The sequence below is a fragment of the Accipiter gentilis genome, chromosome 19 (genome assembly GCF_929443795.1).
Source record: "Accipiter gentilis chromosome 19, bAccGen1.1, whole genome shotgun sequence".
In the NCBI taxonomy this organism is placed as follows: Eukaryota; Metazoa; Chordata; class Aves; order Accipitriformes; family Accipitridae; genus Astur; species Astur gentilis.
This window is the reverse complement of record NC_064898.1, coordinates 3,743,596-3,762,016: the sequence shown is the minus strand read 5'-3', so window position 1 is coordinate 3,762,016 and position 18,421 is coordinate 3,743,596. Positions and strand designations below refer to the sequence as shown.

General features: G+C 38.1%; 1 protein-coding gene across 4 annotated transcripts in view; it reads left to right on the top strand.

The window, feature by feature from the left end:
- Positions 1-18,421, top strand: part of FRY (FRY microtubule binding protein) — a 252,456-nt gene that overhangs the window by 185,753 nt on the left and 48,282 nt on the right. For all 4 annotated transcript variants that reach the window (XM_049822900.1, XM_049822901.1, XM_049822899.1 and 1 more), the window contains 7 exons: positions 588-734; positions 4,742-4,910; positions 5,636-5,726; positions 8,405-8,487; positions 11,678-11,828; positions 12,384-12,487; positions 16,509-16,694. In XM_049822900.1, coding sequence (XP_049678857.1) covers positions 588-734; positions 4,742-4,910; positions 5,636-5,726; positions 8,405-8,487; positions 11,678-11,828; positions 12,384-12,487; positions 16,509-16,694 — 931 coding nt within the window. The remainder of the gene's footprint in view (positions 1-587; positions 735-4,741; positions 4,911-5,635; positions 5,727-8,404; positions 8,488-11,677; positions 11,829-12,383; positions 12,488-16,508; positions 16,695-18,421) is intronic.

Below are 18,421 nucleotides of genomic sequence, written 5' to 3'. Positions count from 1 at the left end.
TTCTTGAAGTGGGAGCCAGTGATTTTACATAGGCAACACAACAGCTTAAATTCTAGACTCCCGCATCCTGGATCGTGCACTAACCATTTAATTGACTGGACAAAAGGGAGTATTCCCATAACTGTGTCTTGCAAAAGAGAGCAAAAGCTGCTCATTTCCAATGTGAAAGCAAAGGGCTGTCTAATGCTTAATTCTGCTAGGATTTACTCAGGAGAGAGGTGCCAAATTGTTCACTACTGTGAAGGCTGAAGCACTTAGCTACAGACATGCAGAAACAGAACTTCAGTTGCTTGAACAACTGTAAAGATGAAACCCAATAAACTGCTTGATTTTCGGATCAGCTTTTGAATTTACATTCCTTTTTTTTTTTTTTTTTTTGTGATTTAAATCCTTCTGTGGATCTGAACCTAAATACTTTTAAATAGAATTTATGCTCTGAAGTCTGTCAGGGAGCTTTTGAAAACACTGGTTAGTCACTTTTTACAGCATTTTACTGTTGGTTTTGCATGAGAAAATGCTCTAAAAGAGCATGCTTTAGTTTGGAAGTCTGCATATTTCAAGAAATGTATGCCTATGATCTTTTGCAGTATGGTGATGAAATTCCAGGACCAGAGATGGAAAATGTCTGGAATGCTTTGGCCAACAATGAAAAATGGAGTAACAACCTTAGGATAACACTGCAGTTTCTCATTAGTTTGTGTGGTGTTAGCAGTGATACCATCCTTTTACCTTATGTAAGTGTTTGCGTTTTATTTTATTTGCTATTGGTTGCACAGGTTTTAATGAAGAAAACAGCTATCACATTGATTTCTGTTTCAAAAATAAGAAGTACCAACATATTCCCTAGCACACTGTTCAAAATTAAATCATGGGAATATATGAGCCAAGAAACTGAAATTCAAGAAAGGAGTTGAGTAGTGGGAATCTCAGTTTCCACCAGTGGAGCATAGCTCATTTCAAGCAAGAGGTGGGCTCCTCTCAAGCAAAGAGCAACTTTGCATGTCTGTGTAAGGGGCCAGTAACAGGGACTGGCCCTAAATTGCCAGAATGAATGAGAAAAAATACTAGAAATATTTTTTTCATGTCAGAATTGCATTAAAATATGCAATTTCTATATATATATTTAAAATTTTATTAAAAAGACAGAATGGCTGTTCAGAGGTTAAATAACTTGCATGAAAAATGAACAGAAGTAAAATTACTGAATGCTTATCGTTTTTCTCAGTTATCAATTAGTTTACAAAGCTATTAGTTAAATTTTGAAAGTCCTTTAAACAATGGATGTTATATCATGAATGGGATATAATATGCTATGATCTTAGGAGTGCGTTTGTTGTAAAGATTTAGGTGTTCCTTCGGAAAAGCATGTAGTTTTAAGAAAGTTCTACATTCTCTTCTCCTTTAGCAGACTAAGGCTTCCTGTGGGACATCTCAAGAGATGCAAGATAGCTAACCTTTATAAACTCCTTACCATATCAACTTCTGCCTTTGCATGGCTGTCATGAATTATATAACTGTTCCCGCAATGTGCAAGTCACACTGTGCAGGATATTGTTATTATTCAAGTTAAAATAAAATCAGGGCTGTCTGAGAAAAGCAAGATAGTCCCATTCCCATGTTCCTTACTGCTCAGTTGCTGGGTGAAACAGAATCTAAATTTAGTAAATTTTCCAGCACAATTACGATATGCTGGTTTATTAGTCTCTTCCTATTGATTTCCCTGAAATAAATTTGAAATTACTATTAATGTGATTAAACTTATCTAAAAAGCCTCATAAATTTACTTCATTTACAGTTGCTGAAATAATACTTTGCTTAAAGTGTTTACAATGACTGCTGTGCATAACAGAATAAAGGAGGCACAGAAGACCGTAAAATTTTTTCAAGATGTGGTTATTGTACCATAGACATCCTGTTGGTTTTCTTTTATTTGCAGGGTTTACTGTTCTGGGTTCTCAAATCAGTGCATATATATGCAAAGTCAGTGTTGCCTAACTAATCGAAAGAGGAAAATTTTGAAAGTGGAGCTGCTGTAAGAACAAGCTCAAGGTTTATATGAGAAGACAAAGGGGTTGATCCCAAATATCGTGAGGGTGATGAAGATCTTTCCATCAGTTGTGACAGAGTGACAGAGGCTCTCCATTCAGTGTTGACCGTGCTTTCAGCAGGAGGTTAGATGAGAGACTTCCCAGGTTCTTTCCAAGCTGACCGATCCTACAGTCTGTGACAGACTTGGGATCAGGCCCAAAGGTAGCCTCTATCAGGAGGAGCTGTGTTGGCAAAGAACAAGTGGAAATCCCAGAGATAAGAGACAAAATGAGGGCTGTTGTATTTCTGACAGCTTACAAAAGAAATAGGGGCAGATTTCTAAGAGGAAGGAGTAGTCCTGTGCTGAGTATATGTCTCACTCCTAAATCTGTAGCCTGATTGGAAATGCCTGATAGCCCTGTCGCCTTTTGCCCAGGAGCCCCTCACATATCTCATCCCACCATCCAGATACTTGCCGACCCAGAACTTTCAACACATCCTTTTTCCAAAACTGTTGCCATCGCACAGCTCTGAGCAGCCTACCGCAAACCCTCTTCCTACCCATAGCACTTTCTCCTCTTTCTTCAAATTCTTTCCAACCCCCCTCGCCTTGAAGCCTTGGCTCTCACAGTCCTCTCCTCCTCCAGGACAATACGGTCCTCTTGCTCCACAAAGAGAGCAGTCTGTTTTGGCATCTCCAGCTTCATCTGCTCAGCATCTCTATTTTGCCTGTGGGATTTTTCTGCTCTCCCTCCCAGGCTTCCAGTGGCTCTTAACAAGACCATCAGGTCTTCATCGGTGGCAGCAGCTGACAAGGTTCCTGTGTTTTCTGCCACCCTGTTAGTCTGTGTTTGATAATGTTGAGTTAAAAGTCTGATTTTTGGATTTTTGCAAAATCTGAAAAAGTTTTTAACTTCTGTAGGAAGCCTGACTGTGTTTATGAGTCACCCCTTAACTGATAGCTTTGGCTGGAGTAGGAAAATACACCGGCTTATCACATGCATCTGCTTAGTGTTTTGATAATGCCCTGGACTTTACAGATAAGAAATCATACCTAACTGCTAACTACACAAGATTGTTGATACCATAAACATGTATCTTCCATTATCATATAGATAACACATAGGCTTTAGCAAATAAAGATAATTTGAACAGTTTATCAGCACTGTTCCAGCTCACCTGGGCTCAAAAGACCAGGCAGTTGCAAGATTGCCAGTTTACCCATCTCTTTTTGGAGCCCTCTGTGCCCCAAGGCAGTCACCAGCTGCTCCGTGCCTTCAGCCATCTGTTCTGCCTGCGTGGGTCCAAGCCAAAACCATGCTTGACTTACATTTTTTATTGGTTTTTTTTTCAATCAGCTAAATTCATTGCTTTGTCTCTTAGAATTTTGTTTCCTCTAAGCATTCTTTCCCAGTGCCCCAGTGCAACTTGCTGAGCTGTCCTTTCTTTCACATATGTACTGAAAGATTTCTTAGAATATTTAGTTCAGAAACCTCTCCAGCAAAGACTTAGTGTAGGGAATGTGACCCCTTCTGGGGTGAAAGAAGCTGGAAGTGGTACTGTGAGCACAACTAGAAATGAGCCTCAGAAGGGAGGTGAATTGTCCCCGGAAAGTCCCTGGGAAATTTTTAGCACAGTAGAGTAAAAGAGACTTTTGAGTATGTGCATTTTCTCTACTTTAAGCAAAAGAAAAGGAGAGGAAAAAAGATGGAAAGAGAAGCAGTCAGGAAGTTATTTTAATGGAAGTATTTAAAAGTATAAGAACAGCAATACTTGGTGAGGCCAACAGGCAGTTCGGTCCAGTGTATTAGCTCCACTATAAGTACCTTTTTAGGGACAACTTTAAAAAGACAAGCATGGAGGGATACTTCCCTATATGGTCTCCTAGCTCCAGCAGTTTATGAATCAAATGTTTTTAAGCCAGAGAGCACCTCTGCTTTTAATAGCTATCAGGTTTTTTTTCCTCAAGAATTCAGTCTAATTTGATCTCAGTTATCTCAACAGTCCTCATTGCTGTGATGCGTACAATAAGGTTTGAGGTCTTGTTAAAAGATTTATAGAAATTCCCAGAATTTCTCTAAATGGTACTCTGAGATTTTTCAAATCAGGATGTGTGAAGTCTGTATACATAATTGCTCTGCCTTTCTTCCATGTGCTAGTGCTTTGATTACAGATATAAGTAGCTACTCAGAGCCTGGCTTATTCTTTGCAGCTACAGCTACCACTTTCACATCAACCACATCTGGAAATATAGGCATGAAGTTTTGGGTGGATCTAGCTGTCTAGATGGGAAGTTTGCTCCGTTCAAGAGAGTAAGATTCATCTTCAGTGGAAATCACATACTCAAACTATAAATACCTGAGTGTGATTCAAAGTTAATGCTGATATCCTTAAATGATAGGTACAAAATTAAGGGGGGTTTGTGTATGTGTATGTTATATAGTTATATACCTAAACAGCTCGTTTGTGGATGGTAAGCAAAAACTTTGGGGTAATTAGAACACAGATTTACTCTGCTGGGGAAATTACCTTGATATCAAAATGAGCTATTTAATTTCTGTATGAACAAGATGGATGCAGTCGTGTGGTTGTGGTGTCTGTCCAGGAGTAACATTTGCATTCTGGATCTTTGCAGTACTGCGGTGTAACTTGTATTGATTTCTTTGGAAATTCAGTTTGGACAGAGTTTAATAACTGTTATTTTCTTCTCTAGATAAAAAAGGTTGCAATATATCTATGTCGCAATAACACTATTCAGACAATGGAAGAGCTTCTTTTTGAGCTGCAACAAACTGACCCAGTGAACCCAATAGTCCAGCATTGCGATAATCCTCCATTTTACCGTTTTGCTGCCAGTAACAAAGCCTCAGCTGCAGCTTCTGGTATGACCTAAATATACTTTTCAGTTATGCTCTCCTGCTCTTTTGAATCTTCATCTCTTTGAAAAAACAATCTCTTACTTTTGCATCCATTCAGATCTGCGTGTATATAAAGTGCAAGTTTCAGGGCCTTGTTGCACATCTAAATTGCAGTTCTTTTTGATTTCTAATGTTGCATATGCTTTGTAAACATATGCTTCATTCTCTCAACTATTTTAATAAGATATTACCAATGTTTGGTGCTGTTCAGAACTCATATGAGGTGGTAGTTCTACCACTAGTTTCTCAGAACAAGAAGTCATCATCAATGCTGAGATCGCAGCAGATACACCAAAGCAGCAGTTGCCTCAAAACTGAAAGCCTCAGCTGTGTGGCAGTTCTGTTTTCAAAGCTATTTCCAAGCTGCAGTAGTCAAAGATACTTGAGAGACACCAATCCCAAATTGACTCCTGTCAGTGTTTTGCCAAATTCTTGAAAAACGATAGGTTATATCACCTGAGAATGAGTTTAGTTTAAGGAGTGGAAGAGCATCATTATGTTAATCTACCCCTCAAAGCATGTAAACTTTACACCATTCAGCGATGCAAGCAGGTCCTGGTTTGTAGAGGTAAGAGTGTTCATTCATATGCACAAGTACTTGCAGGGTGATCTTAAGTTGTGGGCTTTTATTGCTTTGCAAATACTGTCTGCTGCATGTAACTGTGTTCTTATTGGCATCTCATTTACAGGAACCACCTCTAGCAGTAACACTGTTGTAGCTGGCCAAGACAGTTTTCCTGATGTAGAGGAGAACAGAATGGTGAAAGAGACTGATGAAAGGTTTGTGGTTTGTTGGGGTTTTTCCTCCAAAATGTTATGTGCTTTCCTAGGCTAAGGGTGAGATGTTGGGCAAAGTTCTGCATTGCTTTGTGAGGAACTCTGGTGCTTAGACTGATCCTAAGTGGCATTACCCCAGTAAGACCATTTTAAAATGAGCATATATAAAAGTTTAAGAAAAAAAAGCTATTCACGTGGTTCTAGTTCCTGACTGTTGTTTAAAAATTCGTTGCAGAGGAACATTTGTTAAAGCTACATTGAATAAGTTGTGCTAAGTGGGTCATGGTTTTGTAGGAATTATCCACAAAGGAGAAAGAAAATCAAGAGTGTGTACCAAATAATGACTATTAAAATCTTTATGAAAAATCAGGTTTGATAACAACTTTTGATTCCATGGACAGTGAGTAATATTTAGTATGCAGATTTGTATCCATGATTGCAAGGACATCTCCTTTGTCTGTGTAAAATGTCTTACAGAGGAAAGCTATGTAAAATACTTTGCTTATATATTCAATTTAGTCTTTTGCTACTTATGGTACATACTGACAAATGATGAATGAATAAATGCAAAGCTTAAGGGGCATCAGATCCTCGAGCACAGACAGAGATATATTTCTTCTCTCACTGAAACGCACTTACTTTTGTAAGAGAACTTTGAATGACTTCTAATGGCATTAATTAGTAAGTGTATTAGTATTACATTAGTCTGTTGTTCCTGATAGTTGCTAGTATCACTTCAGTAGTCCAGCCCACCTTCCATGAGTTCAGGGCTTAGAGGTAGGGAGACAATTATGTGAGCAAACTTTTCTGTACTTCAGTACCTTTTGAACTGCTCACCTTCTGCATGTTGTAAACTTGAGTAGCGTTTTGTCAGGTTAGTTGCATCTGTCTGCCAATTTAAATGCAAGTAAAAAATGGCACTCATCCTAGTACTAAGTAAGGTTTCAAACTGATACTAAAGCAGATATGACTCAAAATTATGGTTTTCAGCATATGCACTAGAAATGTACTTAAAAGGAAGATAAAACCATTTTTTCCTCTGGATTATTTTTTTATTATTTTTTACATAAATGTTTATGGCTCCGTAGTTCTAAGTTAGACTTTTGTTTAGTTGATTTGCGGATAAGTTGAGCAAACTTCATCTCGTACTTCAAAACTAACTGTGTTTTCAGGGTTTCTTGTCTTACATAAATTTTAAATGTGACTCCAAGATGGTTTTTTGGCATTCAAATCTGCCAGATACTATATGATCGAAATGAAAGGAAGATACAAAATTCTGGTCTTGCTATTCTGCTTCCTGCTGAAAGATTCCTCAGAAAAAATATGTAAAATAATTTGCCCGAATTCATTGCTGGCATTTACATTATCAAAGACATTACAAGCTCTAAGTGCATCTGCACTTCAAAACCAATATGTCAATCTTAGAATGTCCGTTCATATTGACTTCATGTGTCAAGACACATTAAATAATGTTTACAGAAGGTAATAGATTGTAAACAAACTATTCTCATAAACGTGGGCATTTTTTCTAATAATACAAAGCTAATCAGAAGATAGTTATGGTTTTATGTTGATGCAATATGATGTAAAATGCCCTGCTCTCAAATAATTTCTGACCTGTATTCTCCATTTGTTTTATACAGGATAGAATTCATCTCTGCATATTTCTTTATAACTTTTTCCTTAACTTTATTCTTCTTTTATCTTTTTTTATGCCAGATAAATATGTCAGTAATTGTCAGTTTGTACACATTTATTAAGGGAATTTATTAAAATATAGGAGAATCAGATACCGGAAAGACAGAAAATGGCAGAATTAAGATGGCTCGTGATGTCTTTTTGTCACCTTCACAATGAATTTATTGTGCCCTTATGAGACAGACCTGCTTTGGAAACGGCGTAATATCTCAATGCATAATGAATACCCTGCAGTAATGTATATGCATATTACTAAGAAATGGAATTGAACGTTGTATAGAGAAGCTTTGCAGAAACAATGATGTTTTTACATCCTCACTAGTGTGTGAGCCTCCAGCACGGCTCCTCTCGCTCCACTTCAGGCCTGATGACACTGACAGCACAAGGAGGTGGAGGAAGCCAAAGGCGATCACCAGTAAAACTTAGCTTATTATGGATCTGTGGCAGATTCGAGGACAGCTGTGAACAGTTCGTTCTGGCTCTCCTATCCCTTAACTCCTCTGCTAGGTCTGCTCTGGCGGTTGCTGGATTTTCCTGTTGAAGGGTGATCTGCTGCAGCTTTTGCCACTTGATACCTGTGCGGGCCTGACTTTGGACTATTCAGTCAGTTACTGCTTTAGCAGGTTGACAAAATTTTACCCATGAACATGGGCTGTGACAAAATACTAGCTGTGAACAGTTTATATCTCAGTTCAGCCTTAGCACAGTTTCTCGCTTCAAGAAAATCACACATTTGCAGCATGAAATTTTTCCCTCTGCTAAATTTTAAGAGCTTGTGACACAGGAGCACACTGTTAGAACTTCTCAGAAACTGGCTGCAAAAATCTTCTTTTGTGGAAGGAAACACCATTACATTCACATTGCTGTCTACTCCCATATGCAGGTGCATACTTAAGGAAATGCTTTTTTTGTAGAGTAAGCATACAGTCCAGATGTTTAATGTCAGTGTGTGTTTGTAATGAAGATTTTTCTTGTATTTGAAGGTTCAGTAATGTAATCAGAGCACATACCCGACTAGAATCGAGATACAGTAATAGCTCCGGAGGATCTTATGATGATGACAAAAGTGAGTTGTATTATTCAATTGGATGAAATTTCTGGTGTTTTGGTGGGAGACAAAAACATTCTTAAGATTGGTGGAGGCTCTCTGTTTAAGTTCTGTATAAACAGTAATGTAGCATCACCATACAGGGAGTGTCCTTATTTTACCTTTGTACCTCATTATTTAATTTCCTTTGTTTAACCTGGGCTCAGTCAAACCTATTTAAAGGCCAGAGAACTTCACAGAAGGCAGCAACATAGAATCCTCCAGACAGTAACACCTTGAACTTCTCGTACGTGGCAAGGTGAAAGACTTCCAAGAGCATTACAGCGAGTACTTTGAATTGTGCCCTTCACCAGTATTTTCCTGCAAATCAAGTGGTGTTATATGAGCATGAAGAAGACATTCAGGAGTTTCCAAAAATGAGGTCTTCTCTCCTCTTTGGCTTTTCTCTGCTGTCTGCAACCAGTTTCTGGCTGCACTGTGCAAACCTGTGTTAGAGGGGAGAGTAAGATAGGGCTCCTGAGAGCACTTGTTGTTCTTTATGTATTTCTGCTAAACAGACTATAAATGGACACTTGATGCTCAGCAGAGATTCCAAAGAAAACCAAGATATTTCTGTCAACTATTGAATGACAGTGTAAATTTCAGGAGTTAGATGGTTTGACTTCATTTCTGGAGTGAATTGTAAGGAAGCCAATCTACAGATTTCGGTTAGGCCCTAACCAAGTGTAAAAAAGGCAAGACTTTTTTATTGACTTTCATCTCTGGATTAATAAAGCCAGGTCAAATAATGTAGAGGCCATAGTCTTGTCCTGGTGCTATGGACACCACTTTGGGACAGTATTTTGACATAAAAAGTAAATATTTTATATATTCTTTAATCCAAGTAATTTTTTGGCAGTACTCTTCTGCAAAATGTGGAAACATTGTCAAATGCAATACAATAGGATAATTTAATAATGTATATCAACAACTATTTTTCATGATTATGAAGCACAATATTTACAGAATGTTGTGTATGTCCATACTGCAGTATTTAAATACACAAAAAAGTGTGCAACATATTGAACTCAGTGGGTTTTGGTACACTTGTCTTGTTCTTCTTGTGGCTTTCTAGTGCTGCAGCTACTAAAAATTCTTCAGCAGATGTTAATTGGAGCGCCAGTGCTAATCTGATCTGCATGAACAATCTTTCAAAACAGAACAATGTTTGTATTACCAGAACATTCTTCACAAGTAGCTGGTTTTGACAAGAGCTTAGAGTAATAAAAGGTTAAAGTATACTGAAATTTTCTTTGCTCTTTTGGAATGACTCCTCAAGCCAGTGCCCAAATGTTTTTTCCTGCCTGTATGTGCAAGCTTTATAGTACTGTGAATATTCATGCAAAGTTGGCTTCTCACAGGGGTTCCTTCCGCAAATATATGAATACCTAGATGTAAAATAAAATACATTTTACTTAGCTACTGACATTTATATAGAACTCTAAAAAGAAAGAGTAATTCTTATACCATTTGTCATTCTACAAGATAAATAATGCAACCTCCATTAAGAAAGTGCAACTACTCCCTCTGGCAGGCAGCCCAGGCTGGGAAGGAGTTGGTGATATGGCTTCTCTCTTCTCTCCACTCTACTTGAGCATACGTGTGTTGCTGAGGATATAAATAGGGAACACAGCTCTGCAGCACAGAAACTCTTTTGTTTGGGCAAAGTTTGTATGTTAAGGTGCAAGATGCTTCTATTTTTTTTCTTATTCACTCTGCCCATAAACCTGTGAAAACATGAGTGAGGAGCTAGGTCTTAGCATGGACATCATGAAGCAGTTTTATGTGAAACACTTAAGTTGATAGTAACAAATAGTGACTGTGCGGTGCTTTTTATGTGACAAGCATTTGGCAAACATCTGATTACTCCTTAGAAGATGAATATGTGAAAATGCTATATACATTTCTACATTAGGTCAGCATATTCTTCTTTATCTGTAACTAATAAATCATCCTCCAGAGGACGAGAGAAATAAGTAGAGGTCTAAATCATAAAGATCTAAAGTGCTGCTTGCAAGACTAACACTGAAGAACGGGAATGATAAACTTGGCATTTTAGTAATAATTGGAGGAGCAGCTACTGCATTGAAGGGCTCCTGAAGATCTGGAAACCTGAAGACGTTAAAACCAAGAAGTGATGTGCATTGGAAAAAGCTAGCTCTGATACTTTTGGAGGCATCAAAGCAGTTTTGTTTCCTCTGGCAAAGCTGACAAGCATCAGATACGTGCTGTTAAAAAAGGCAAAGTGCCGAGAGTTTCAGACCTACCTAAAATGCAAAACTGTAACACAAAAAAAAACAGAGTAAAAAATAATGCTCTTGTTAAAAAAATCACAAAGGGCAATGTTTGGATATATGTCAAGAACAGGCCTGGAAAGGATACTTTCCATGGCAGTGTATCACAGACTGCCAGACCTGGGAAATAAAAACTGACCAATGGGAAAATTGAGAAGAGTGAGAGGGAACAGAATACAAGAGGGATGAACAAAGCTGTGCAGCTGAGAGAAGACAGAAAGTAGTGCAAATAACTTACTTGACCCACATCATTGCGGATAAACAAGTGGAAGAAAAAAACCTATTGCTTATTAACATAAAGCAGCTGTCATACTGAAGCAAATTTAAATACATCTTTGAGAATTCAAGAGATAATTCATGCCTGTTGAAAGAAAATTACCCTGAAGATGTTTTTTGCATTCCGTATGCCTCCTTCCTAATTCAGGACGTTTCACTTCTGCCTTTATAGCATCACTCAGCAGGGCACTGGTGAGGAGTTGCAAGAATGTGTCACTGGTACATGGCTCCTTGCAGCAGATGGCTTCTGACAGCAGCTTCGTTGGCTGAACTTTTCTCTCATTTTTGAAGAAAATGTCTGTTGCTTGGTGCTTTGTGATCTGGATCCAAAGCTACTAAGTGACAGCAGGGATTCAGTTGCAGCTCCTACTATTCAGTGCTGTCTGCCTGGAATCTGTTTAATTTCCAGCAGCGTGAAAGAGGGATTAAAAATGCATCACTTATTATTGAACACAGGAATTTGCAAACCTCATGTCATTTTATCACATTATTCCAAACAGCTGAGCTGATATGTTAGCATAAACTCTGTTTTATTATTTCTCCAAATACATAACCAGACTTGTTTTTTATGCACTGTGTTTTAATGCTTTTCCACACAGATGATCCTGTTTCTCCATATACAAGCTGGTTATTGAATATCGTTGAAACCAAACAACCACACCCCCTGCCCATGCCTTACAATGGAGGATGTTGGGCACCACTTGTGGACTACCTCCCAGAAACCATTACACCGCGGGGACCACTTCATAGGTGAGCAGATTCTCATTCTGACGTTTCAAACAAGTGAGATGCTTCCTCTTACTAGTTGACCAAAACCAATCCAACTGTCCCACCACTCAGAACATCTGAAAATCATACCTTCAGTTTCTGCTGATTTCCAGTGCTAAAATCAACATGCAATGAAGGCTTTCTACCAGAAAGCCTATTTACAATGTAGGACATCACTTTGATAAGGATCAGCCTGAAGAAACAACTAAAACAGAAAAGGAAAATTTCTCTTTCCCAAGCCTCCGTGGCTGTTATGCATAGCATTTTTTCCCCCTTGATCTTTTATTCTAAATAGGCTATGCATATTCTGAAATACCTCCTTTATGTAATTTGTATTGACAGTAATAGTGTTCTTTTCAGTAATGGGTACTTACCTGCTTAATACTGTAACTAAGGTGCCTCAGCATTAATCATACTGAGAAGAAATGCTACAAATGTGAAAATGCAGAGGTGGTTCATCTCTTCAGAAATAGCCATCATGTTACTGTTTTCCCATCTCCACGAGGTTTCAGACTGATACTGTAATTTAATTTCCAGGTGCAATATTGCTGTCATCTTCATGACTGAGATGGTAGTGGATCACAGTGTGAGAGAAGATTGGGCTCTTCACCTCCCTTTGTTGCTACATGCTCTCTTTTTAGGTAAGACCAACAGAGCAAGAAATAAAATATAAATCTACTCTGTCCTTTTAGTTTAGTTTCACTGAAGCTGTAGAGTTATGTTTCTTACAAGTTTTTAATTACAATTTTCTTAAAAAAAAAAAAAAAGCCTGAGGCAATTACAGTCTGTGAATTAGTCTCAAAACTTTGAAGCTTTTGAATATTTTGGCCAATTTCACCCAAATTTGAGAGGTGAGTAGAAATTCAAAGATGATTGACTTCCTAAAATATCTCTATAAAACCTGTAGCCCCCCACCCGTCAGAAAGGCAGACGAAACAGCCTTTGTACAGTGTGGTTTGTGATGGGCAGCTGGGCAGTCAGCACATGCCTTAGACCTGGACTACACACAGCAGTGCTGTCTCCTGCCTTTGCAAAAATACTATGTCAGAGAGCCGAGATTACTGTACAGCAGAGATAGTGAAGGTAGGACACAGACCACTGGAAAGCAAGCTTCATTAATTTCACTGCTAATGGAATACTTTATCATCGGTGTCTTCCCTGAGCATAGAGGCACTGCTTTTCCCCCCCTGCTGTCTGTTCTTGACTGTAACACAGTTCAACTGAAGGGTGATACCTTCATTATCCTGCTACTTTCTTGTCCCACAGACAGGTTCCTTTACCCAGTGTGCAAGCCAACAGCACACAGAGTCGAGGTATTTTCAAATTAATTTAATTGATGCACATGAATGGGTGCCTGTCTCAAGACAGCACACCCTTGTCTCAAAAATCCTCACATTTACACACTTGACTAATACATATTCATAGTTATTTTCCTTAATGATTGGTTCTTTCTTCTTTGCCCCTCATGTAATTTAGTGCACAGACTGTCTTCTTTCTTCGTTGTCTTCTTTTGAGTAGGTGGTAACATTTGTGTAGGGGGTCAATGAGTCATTGGTCATGATCTCCCCCCATAGGAATTACTTTTTACCTACTTCTTCCCTAATCTTGGCAGTTCCAAGCGGTTCTTCAAGGTTTATTGACCAGACCACAATCCATTTCCTTTTCTGACCTAAACATAAAGCCCCATTGTCTAGTAGTTAGTTCCTAAACCCTAAATCGTGTCTAGTTATTGTTTTGCTATTTTAAATATTAACTGATAGGGGCTCTGCACAGCTCCCTGGTTATTTCAATCATACTATACATATTAATTGATAACAACATTATGAAAAGTGAATGACCTAATTTTTTAGCACACAAGAGTATTTAGCATTATAAAGCCATTCCCTAACTTTCATGGTTGATAAATAATAGTTTTCACAAATAAACCCAGCCAGACACTTGTGAAATAAATTTATTATAACTAGCGATTGCAGTCCACTTCTCATTCAGTCTCCATAGTTACCACTAAGTCTATTCCCTGGCAATCTGGGAAGAATCTGTTGTTTAGCAGGCAAAAAAGATTAAAGTGGGAGGTTACAGCACAGTGGTAGAATGTATGTGATATACTTCCATATATAGTTGAAGAAGTTACCTCATTCTCCTTTTCTGCTACTCTGTTACCAACTGTTCTGTTTGATATTTTTTGTTGAAATAGGTTTTTTTGGAAAATGCACACTCATCAAATATTCAAGTTTTGTATATTAGTACATTGATTTCAAGAAACTTCTAGTTAAACACAAGAATAACAGCCAGGACCGTGTCAGATGGGAGGAGCAGTTTCAATACGACATTTAACATATATTCTTCACTTAAATGTTAGATCTATTTTCGTGGCTGCCCGTAACAAGTTTTTACTTCTTTTTTGTATTGCTGTGAACTTTCTAAGTGTAAGAGGGAGCTGAAAGAGAACTGGATAAGTGTATGACTCAAATCAATAACCATCGGCTGATCAAACAACATCTTTAGTATGATTTTTAACAAGCGTGAGAAAACTGGTGCTTATAGTTAGAAATTCTCACAAGAGCAAAGGAATAACTTAAGACAGGAGTAGTAGGCAGCAGCCTGGCCACTTTGGTTAAGACAGCTTTAAGGAGCCATCAGGGAGCCATGCAAATAATCATATGCAGAAACAGAGTCATGATATTAGTAATCCATTATAAAAATATCTTTACTGATTTGTTAATGCAATAATGTTTCCACATTACAGTTTTTCATAAGAAATGAATAGAAATACATGAATACTATTTGAGACAGTCCCTTGGTTAAGAACTCTCAATTCTCAAAAGTGAAATTAAAGCTAAATGTAACTGATAACTAATGTAACTGGTTTAGTGGTAACTAAAATGAGATCACAGCTTCCAGGCTTCAAGTTCAGTTTCTCTAGAGTTTTTATACCTCCTGTGGAAAATTTTTCTATGTTTGTAGTAGGGCTCTGTTGTGAAGGTGTAAGGAAGTTATGCTACACATGGTAGCCTATGGTATGAAAGTGACTGAAAATGAAGTATTTCTGTCCTGTTGGAATGTGAGCAGGCAGATGCATCTGACCGAAAAGGAAACTGGAAGCTGGTATGGTGGCTAGCTGGAGAGCCTGTATCCTTCCATTTATTGGAAGAAGTGAGAAAATGCTAAAATGAAAGAATTTTGCAATGGTTTGTAGTACTGATGGTGAAGTAGAGAGGCAGACTGCTGGTGTGAACCTGCCTGTCTCACTAGTGCATGAAAATCAGTGCTGTTTAAAAACTCTTTTACAACCAAAATGAGTTGAGCAGCTAGACTTCTTTCCCATGGAAATGTGTCCACATCACAGAAGTTTACCCTCTCGGGAACTCTTCCAAGTTGAAGAAGGGCCCAGCACTGGACAAGCACAAAGACTGAACTGTCCTCTCATTTCATAGCTGGCATATCTGTGTCAATACTTTCATACAACCCTAGGGTTTAACAGGATATCAGTCACAAGTGCTGCCAATATAGAATTTATTTTCAATTGAAAGAACTTCTTGTATCCTTTTCAGTGTGTGTTAGAACAGGGTAGGATGGATTCATTATGTCCTGGCAGGTGGAAGGAAACAGAGAAAAGAGAATAAGAGCAGAAACCTGAAGAAGCTGAAGAAGAGGTGGGCAGGTTGGCTGTGGTTCTTTTGGAGAAGGCTATGGGAAGATGAGTGACACCAGGGATCACAGGACCTCCAAAGACCTGCCCGCAGGACACATTGTTCAGACTGTGGCAGTATGAGCAGCTTCAGTTTTGCAGGCCAGACGAGAACCAGCGTGACTGGAGTATATGAGAAAACACCTGACTTGAAAAGACCTGTTGGCTCCTACCACTTCGAGTAACGAAGGAGCTGCTTTTTAAAGAGGAATATATCCTGAGAAGAGAGGAGCTGAAGAAGAAAACAATTCCAATTTTTCAGCACTAAAACTGCCTCTAAACAGAAGAAAATATTTTTAAATATCGTGGAAGATACTGAAAAGAGAATCGAAAAGAGATTACTACCACAGAGTGCATTTTATTTTACAAACATGTTTCCTCTGTATTTGTAATTTGTGAATTATTCAGGTTGTGTTAAAATCTTACAAACAGCAGTAGCACTAACCAGATCAGAGTCTTTCAGTGCTAGACCTTCAGTTTCAGTTCTGCATCCTGAGCTAGTGCCTAATTTCTCATGCTACTCACTGGTGGCTGAAGTTTCTGCAAGGGATTCTGTCCATCAGTTCCTTTCCTAACAAATCAGTATCTACCTCTTACAGTTTGCACTTGTTGTAAAACTGATGTCTGTGCAAGAAAGCCAGATACTGAGGTAAGCAATGTAATTGCAACCACCACCAAGACTTTCTTATCTTTAGAGGTTTTCCCGCCCTGACAAATTAACACTGCAGTGAGACAGAATGCATTAAGTTGTATTGCCACACATTGTTTTGTACCTCCCGTGTGGGATCTTAGTCTGGAAACTAAATACACACATATATTTAAGTAAAAAAACTAGAAACTGTGTCTGGAAATGCTACATCTTTTGTTCATTTCCACTGTTGCCATGATCTGCCTTGAAATTTTTGCTATTTCTGGAATATGAACTTGTTTATTATTACTTCATATTCAGTGATTACTGTAACCTTTTCTTGTAGGTCTTGACCATTACCGCCCTGAGGTCTTTGAACACAGTAAAAAGTTACTGCTTCACCTTTTGATTGCATTATCTTGCAATAGCAACTATCAAGCCATTGCATCAGTGCTCCTTCAGACCAGAGAGATGAATGAGATCAAGACTCTGACAGTACAACCAGCATACTTACCTGAATATCTTTATACAGGTAATAAAAGAAAAGAAAAAAAGAACATCGCATTATACTGTGAGGTTTTTGAAAGTAGGATGTCAAGGTTACTTTCCTAAAATATAACAGTTTTGATAAATTGAAGTGGTAAAGTGGCAAATATGAACAGTTCCCATTAATATTAATTCCACGTGAACTACCCTAGAGATGCACCCAAATTATTATTAGGTAACATTTTATGATAGTGAGAAAGCTATCTAATGTAAGACAAAATATATAATGTAGAATTTAAAACATTAATGCGGCTAATAACTTCCTAACTTCCCCCTCAGGGAGCCAGGACTACTTTAAATGAGGGCAATCACTCCTCAACCTTCAGAAGAAATGAATAAATAATTCCAACACAGGAAGAGCAGCAAAAATGTGCGGCTCAGATTTTCCTTTATTAAGTTAAATTTCACATGATGTGCACCCTCCTTTATATCACAGATACACTATGTAATATTGCTAAAAGCAAGCATACTGTTGAGAATGGAAGGGATCACAGAACCAATGCAGAGTCGTGGAGGTAGGATTCGTTGTCTGGGAGAGGGTGAAGAACTTCACCATACCATGAGAAATTAAAAGGAAACATTGTCGAATTAGTGGCATTTCCGTGGTTCTTTACAAATACAACCAAAAGGAATAAATAGTTTGACTTTATAAAGAATATTACTTGATAACTGATTATTATTCTTTTATGAGACACAAAAAAATTGTTTTAAAGTAATGAGAAGAAGGGACAGGTATTTCAGATTAATGAATTAGTTTGGCCTTTGAGGTTTCATTCTGAGTAACGTCTGTGCAAGATTACCTCACACGTGAATTTCCTGTCTCGAGTTGTGTAGGTTTCTTTTCCAATGCACGTCCATGAATTATTTAATAGAGAATAAAATTCTTACATTAAAATTATATTACTGCTTTTCTGCCAAAACGAAAAACTGTTTTCATTCCTGTGTCTCAAAAACATAATTGGTACCCTGTGTTTGGGCCTCCTAAGTCCAAGAAGTTATCAAAACTTTGTATTTGGACTCTCCTTTGAGCAGCTAGTGTAAAGATTGAGAGTGTGGGTGAGTAGCTATAGCAAAGAATCCTAACTGAAAATACTTCAGCTCTGGTTCTTTCCACATAATGTCAGGCAACTAAATTAAGAGTCTCGTGACCTGCAGTGGATTTTGTCAGTCAAGAGGCCCCTCCTGCTCCCAGTCTTCTCACAGGGCTAGTTTTTCTGTTGTAGATACCGCCTAAGATGACTAGCAGTCTTAACATAAGAAAACAGATCGTAGTTTCTAATTTCAGCTCTGAAGTTGTGTGGCAAGCTTTTGATCTAGCAGAACTCTTACTCGGATGTTTAATCTTAATGCTGAAAATATTTAGTATGAGTAGTGCAGTGTTTACAGTTACTAAAGGTGTTGAACAGAAGCCTTAAACGTTTGTGTCTTGGTTTCCATTACCTCTGTAAAATTAGGACAACATCATTGTCCTAAAAATTCCACCCCGCAGAGGTTTTTTCCTCATCAAACTAGCCCAGAGATGTGAGCTGAACTTTGCATGCACTTAGCCAACTTCAAAATTCACTTTACAAAAAGTCACACTTCTGAATGTAAGATGCCCTGAAACATTTGGTTTTCAAGTACTGTAGCCCTCATGCAGTAAAAAAAAAATCTTGACTTTGATATTTTTCATTTTATATTTGATCCTGAATGTTCAGAAACACAGTACCATTG